This window comes from Palaemon carinicauda, chromosome 17, assembly GCF_036898095.1.
Source record: "Palaemon carinicauda isolate YSFRI2023 chromosome 17, ASM3689809v2, whole genome shotgun sequence".
Classification (NCBI taxonomy): domain Eukaryota; kingdom Metazoa; phylum Arthropoda; class Malacostraca; order Decapoda; family Palaemonidae; genus Palaemon; species Palaemon carinicauda.
This window is the reverse complement of record NC_090741.1, coordinates 24690328-24697589: the sequence shown is the minus strand read 5'-3', so window position 1 is coordinate 24697589 and position 7262 is coordinate 24690328. Positions and strand designations below refer to the sequence as shown.

At 36.9% G+C, this 7262-nt stretch overlaps 1 protein-coding gene across 1 annotated transcript; it reads right to left on the bottom strand.

Annotated features, from left to right (window-relative positions):
* Nucleotides 1-455: 455 nt before the first annotated feature.
* On the bottom strand, nt 456-1469 carry LOC137656256 (uncharacterized). Its single transcript, XM_068390425.1, has one exon. The coding sequence runs from the start codon at nt 1467-1469 to the stop codon at nt 456-458; it is 1014 nt and encodes a 337-aa protein (XP_068246526.1).
* Between the last annotated feature and the right edge of the window lie 5793 nt (nt 1470-7262).

Sequence of the window (7262 nt, the reverse complement as noted above, 5' to 3'; positions counted from 1 at the left end):
CCCTTCGGTAAAGGTTTAAACCCAATAGGCTGTTCATTCAACATATTGGCAACTTCATACATTACAGATTGTAGTTCCCCAAAAGATATGACTGATTCACCTATGATTCTGGTGAGTGACCTCTTCACCAGTCTAATTAACAACTCGCTACAAACGTTTTCCCATGGGGCATCAGCAGATTTATTAAATACCCAGGTTAAACCTTCAAATTTTCCAAAGTTAAACACTAAACCTTTATTCCACTGAGTAACCATTTCTCTCAACTCCTTGTTAGCAGACACCAACTGCGTACCATTATCACTTTGAAAATCCTCTTAGACATGTAAACCTTTTCAGTACAGTAAAAAAAGTTTTGAGTATCATAACCCTCCGAAATGTCCAAATGTACAGCCCTTGTAACCATGCAATTAAGAATTACTCCAAATATTTTCCTTTTCACTCTTCTTTTTACAGTATCACAAACCCAGAAAGCCAAAAAGATCTAGGCTAACATTATGCCATGGAGGACATGGTTCAAGTCTCTCTTTTGGTAACTCTCCCATAGCTTGTGATGTACAGATCTTGTCAATTCTTCGACATACTACACACTGTTTTCTAATAGATTTCATTGTTTTCCTTGCTCCCAATATCCAATATTTCACTTGAGCTCTAGCAAGACTTGATTCAACTCCACTGTGATCCTTTTGATGTATGTGAGACATGTATATTAAAGAGAATGGGTGCTTTGGTGGGAGAAGTATAAACTGATTCTGATCCCAATTGTCCTTCAACCATTTGGACATCCTGCTACCCACGGTGACTATGCCATCCTCTCTCGAAACTGGTCCTAAACGTCTATACCTCTTTTCCCAGTCTTTTGGCAAACTTGCTTGAGCGTTTTTGACGAAATACAACTCAGCTTGCTGTATCTCTTCTGTACTAGGATCGCACAATATAGCCTTGAACGATTTTTTCTTTATTGCACTAATAATTCTAGCCATCACTGATAACAGTCTTTTCATATTGCTAAATCTTTGGATATCAATCACCTGGCTACTTGAATTAATTTCTCCTTCATTTAAGGCCACTCTTGCAAAAACAACATCAGGGAGATCCGATACTGTACTCTGTTTTACAGGCCATTCCGAGGAATCTTGATACAGGAATTCAGGACCCTTTTGCCAAATAGATTCTGTGTCTAATTCTCTGGGGTTACATTTCCTAGTAGTCAAATCAGCGTTGTTTTCCTTGGAAGATACCCAAAACCATTCTATGGGTTCAGTTTTGGACTGAATTTCTGCAACCCTAATTCCAACAAAGGAATTAAACTGGTGGGATTCCTTCTGGATCTGTGCTCTTACTATCTCACTGTCAGTGATGTGGATTACCTTAGAGAATTTGTATCTCATATTGATTTCAACGGTTGCCCTCAATCTCGATGCTAAAACAGCAGCACACAGTTCTAATCGTGGTATACTGATTTGTTTCATAGGAGCTATTCTATTCTTTGAACAAAGAAGGTTTACATAATAATTACCATCTTGCTTTTCCAATCTAACATATGCTACAGCTCCATACGCTTTTATACTACTATCACAAAAAATGATCAACTCTGGGTCTTTAATTACGTCTGCAGGCCTTACACACCTATTAAAACAGATATTTTCAATTTCAAACATTTCCCTAAACAAATATTTAGCTTCAGAGTATAAGGTATCACTAATAGGATCATTCCATCCCCTTGAATGTCCTTCATTAATTTCTACAATGATAGAACGCATCAATAACTTTGTCTTCAGCGTGAATGGTGTTAAGAGTCCCAAAGGATCATACAGCTTTGCAAATTGTGATAGTACACTTCTCTTAGTCAACAGAGGTGGCATACAACTCTCAAAATTATCACAGTTCACATCCGACTCTATTCTACCTTCACAGGTTTTTTTTTGAGAAATTGAGTTTGACCCTATATGAGAAAGTATCCAGTTTAGGTTTCCAACTTAAACCGAAAACCTTTTCCTGTTCAGTATTTAAAACCCTAGCATTATTATCCTTATCCTCTCCCGATAAAACCCAGTATTTAATCTGAAATCCTCCCAATCTTAATACTTCTTCTACTTCTTTAATCCTTTCCAATGCACAATCCTTCGAGTTAACACTACTGATGATGTCATCAACATAAGAGTCCTCTACTATCATCTTGGATGCTAGCGGAAAGCAATTATTAATTTCTGCAGTTTTACGAAGTGCCATCATTGCAATAGATCATGAGGGTTTATCCCCAAATGTAACAGTCTTCAATTTATAATGACTAGGATCTCTTTCTAACTCAAAGTTTCTCCATAAAAACCTGTGAGTATGCATATCCTCTTCTGAAAGTTTTACAGTATTGTACATCTTTTTAATATCACCAACCGCGCCTATCTTTCCTTCCCTGAATCGTAATAGTATTCCCAATAGGTTATTAATTACATCAGGTCCCTTTGCAAGTAGGTCATTCAGAGATATTCCTTGATATGATGCTGCAGCATCAAATACTATTCTCACTGGGGTTGATGAGGAATCTGTTTTATAAACTGCATGGTGGGGTAAGTAGAAGATTGGACCCTTATAATCCAGCTCTGACTTCAATAATTTTTCCGCTACCCCTCGATCCAACATGTCTTGAATTTGTTCTTGATATTTTGTGCATTGTGTTGCTCCCAGCCTTCTCAGTCTCTTTTCGGTAGCCTTCAATCTAGCACAAGCCATCGGAAAATTATTTGGCAGTTTAGAAGGGTCAGAAATCCAAGGATACTTAGATATCCAGCACAAGTTTTCTTCATCATAAGTTAATCCATCTTCAATGAGTTTGAGTTCTCTCTCTTCCCTGATAGTTAAATATCCCTTTACTGAACATTCTCCGCATTTGCAACCTCCAGATTTTGGGATACACTCCGTTCTCAAACTTTCATCCAAGAAATAATTCTCCACTAATTTACCCACATTTGGTTTAGCCCTGAAATGCCAATCAGCAGTGTCATCGTAGCTTATATGATTAATTTGAACACAGTACTTCTTTTCACCTTCCTTCTCATCAAATCTACCCCTAATGCAGAGTCCAACATCATTGGACAATAATTGAATATTATCTACTGTTTTCATGACTTGTGGCAATAAAGTACAGTAATCTGATCCTATTAGCAGCTCTATACGTCCCTCTGGCCTTTGAAGGTGTTTCTCCTGCACTCCCAGTCTCCTTGCTATTTCTCCCAAATCCATATGATGATGAACAGCAGTTATTTCAGACACGCCACAAACTTCTATAAGTTTTTCTATTCCTGCTTGATCCTTTAATGATACTTCATAAACACAACTATCCAACTCCTCTGTGTGATCACCAACTTTAGTCATAGATAATTGTATAGGAATACCTTTGAGTCCTAGTTTCCTTGCCATTCTAAATGTAATTAAACTAATGTTGCTTCCTGCATCATACAACGTGGGGATAGACTTCCCTTCACTGTTAACAAACCCAGTCATCAGAATTGCACCTTTTTTACTTAAATAGTTACTTGTGGCATCAATTGTTGTATTATTTGGATTGTTAAATAGTGTGTGTAAACTTGATTGATGATGTTTACCACACACCTCTCCATTTACTTTTACCCTACATGGAAATCTTTTCTCAATTTCTGGAGAAATGTCCCATACGGAGACAGGCGTAGCAAACTCCCTTTTTTTCTTAAAAAGTCCATCTGATTTTCAGCTGACCATTACTTAAATGTCATACAATCCTTCAATTCATGAGATTCACTATCATGGACAGGACAATTTTTTCTTATCTGATCACTGTTATACCTTGTTCTATTAATTCCACCTATATTTTTTCCTTCGCTAATGTGATATAAACTGGTTAAACATTCAGACAATTGATTTTGAAGTTTCTCTTGTCCTATATTCAACAATTTTATAGCTTCTGCTAATTCCTTTTCCTTAACAAATTCCCTTTCCACAGTATGTACTGTCACCTTAGTCGCACCACTTCTTGAATTATCTTGTAAATACTCCAGAGCTTTGCGATGATCTGTCAGAAATGTAACCAAATTCTAAAATTTGTCCGAATTTAATTCCTGCACTTTAATGGCCCATTCTCTTTTTAACACCGACGGCAGCAATCTTTCTACTTGGGTTAGTACAGTAGTATTCTCCAGTTCTGTAGTCAAGTTTAAATTACTTACATCTAACCACACCTTTTCTACTGTATTGACTAGATTAATTAACTTTCTGTCATCACTATCATTAAGCGGTTTATATGCCCTTATATCTCCCAATATCGCATCGATCAGTTTTCCTTCATTACCGTATGCTTCATTTAGTCTATCCCACATTCGTTTATAATCATCTATATCCTCCACAAGCCTCCTCGGTTCCCCTTCTAATGATATTCTAAGTACGTACGGGTCTTTCCCATGTTGTGACACAACTAGTCTTTCATAACCTCTTACAAAGGCAGGAAATGCTCTCACTGAACCACTAAATTTTGGAGGCTCAAGTTTTTCAAGGCAAGCACAGTATTATTTTTCACTTTTGTCTTTCCCTTTATCACGCCAAGTAATGAATATTTTAGTTTCCAATTCCTGTATATATTCCTCATATTCCTGAAAAGATTCGCCAACCTTTAATTGTTCTATCATTTGTTCATTGATAACATCAACCTTTTCGAAACACTCACTAACCTCAGTGTACAACACTTCCAATGTTTCTATCGAGTCTCCTCTTCTCTGTGCATCCTTGAATAATCCAACCTTCCGATTGAACCTCCTCTTGGCTGTGGTGCGTTCCCTCTTCAGTTCCTCCATGGCTGCTCTGCGATATTGCTGAATTGTAATGCAGGATATATAACAACTCAGGCTGCCTTGCTGTATCTTTTATTGATCTGATTCACCCTGTAAAGCATGACAATATAAATAGGTATCCCAAATATGATTTTCCACCACATTTAACAACCATACATTTAATAACATAACATTTGATATATAATACATTAACAATAATACATAGTAATAGTGCAATGAATAATAATGCAAAATGAACAGTACACGACAAATGCATACCCGCTCAACTTACAATGTGACCGCCCATTCTTAGCCATGGTAATTAATTGAATACGCCATCCGTCTATACACTGCCACCGACACTTGTCAGTCATAACACCGTCCTGCACTGCTTCCCCGCACCAACATAAAGAACTTGCTTGAAGGATTTTCGGTATCAGACCATTACAATTTCTCGTGCCCGTATCCTCATTATGTCCCCGAATACAATGACAATACGAACATTAATGCAAAGTTTACTAATAAAATTTCATAAAAAAGGCAGAACCAGCTAATTATAATTTACACAAAAAATAACACTGCATCCTATGACACGAAGGATATGTCAATCACGAATAGCAATTACACTACAATAATCACAACAATGAAAACTGAGGCGGTGAAAAGTACAACTAAGAAAATCCCAAGGACGGGAGAATTTTGCGAAAGTCTCCTATCCTTGGAACAATCCGACAGTACTACAAATGCCGCTTCTAACTAAAGCAACATGTTCTCAGTAATTTCGAATTGTCCAATAGTTACAATATTACCAAATACAATTCCCAATATTTATCCAACTTAACATGTACATGAATTTCATTAACCAGAATATTATCACAACCACATAAATACAAACTATTATGATGATGATCATAATATACTCCCCCCACAACAGATTAATGCCACTTAAGTCTACTGTTCTTCCACCGGAAGTATCACCACTAATTTATGCACCGATCTGGTCATTAGTTTATCAGGTTCTCCCAAATACCGTTTTCCAAACTTATTTATCTTATATCTGAGTACCACATCCCTTGTTTTTCCATCTCTTCCCTGCATCCCTTCTACCACTTTTGCTAATTTCCATTCTCCTCTCAATGCATTTTGGTCATTAACAAGTACAATATCACCCTTCATTACACTTCTTACATTCACATGCCATTTTTGTCTTACAATAAGAGTTGGAAAATAATTTTTCATCCATTTATTCCAAAACAAATCTACTATTTTCATCTTAAATGTATATGACTTATTAAAATTAACTCTCTCATTCCAAAATCCACAATGGTAGATCGACCCAATAGTAAATCATTAGGTCTTAACACAGTCCCTTCGGTAAAGGTTTAAACCCAATAGGCTGTTCATTCAACATATTGGCAACTTCATACATTACAGATTGTAGTTCCCCAAAAGATATGACTGATTCACCTATGATTCTGGTGAGTGACCTCTTCACCAGTCTAATTAACAACTCGCTACAAACGTTTTCCCATGGGGCATCAGCAGATTTATTAAATACCCAGGTTAAACCTTCAAATTTTCCAAAGTTAAACACTAAACCTTTATTCCACTGAGTAACCATTTCTCTCAACTCCTTGTTAGCAGACACCAACTGCGTACCATTATCACTTTGAAAATCCTCTTAGACATGTAAACCTTTTCAGTACAGTAAAAAAAGTTTTGAGTATCATAACCCTCCGAAATGTCCAAATGTACAGCCCTTGTAACCATGCAATTAAGAATTACTCCAAATATTTTCCTTTTCACTCTTCTTTTTACAGTATCACAAACCCAGAAAGCCAAAAAGATCTAGGCTAACATTATGCCATGGAGGACATGGTTCAAGTCTCTCTTTTGGTAACTCTCCCATAGCTTGTGATGTACAGATCTTGTCAATTCTTCGACATACTACACACTGTTTTCTAATAGATTTCATTGTTTTCCTTGCTCCCAATATCCAATATTTCACTTGAGCTCTAGCAAGACTTGATTCAACTCCACTGTGATCCTTTTGATGTATGTGAGACATGTATATTAAAGAGAATGGGTGCTTTGGTGGGAGAAGTATAAACTGATTCTGATCCCAATTGTCCTTCAACCATTTGGACATCCTGCTACCCACGGTGACTATGCCATCCTCTCTCGAAACTGGTCCTAAACGTCTATACCTCTTTTCCCAGTCTTTTGGCAAACTTGCTTGAGCGTTTTTGACGAAATACAACTCAGCTTGCTGTATCTCTTCTGTACTAGGATCGCACAATATAGCCTTGAACGATTTTTTCTTTATTGCACTAATAATTCTAGCCATCACTGATAACAGTCTTTTCATATTGCTAAATCTTTGGATATCAATCACCTGGCTACTTGAATTAATTTCTCCTTCCTTTAAGGCCACTCTTGCAAAAACAACATCAGGGAGATCCGATACTG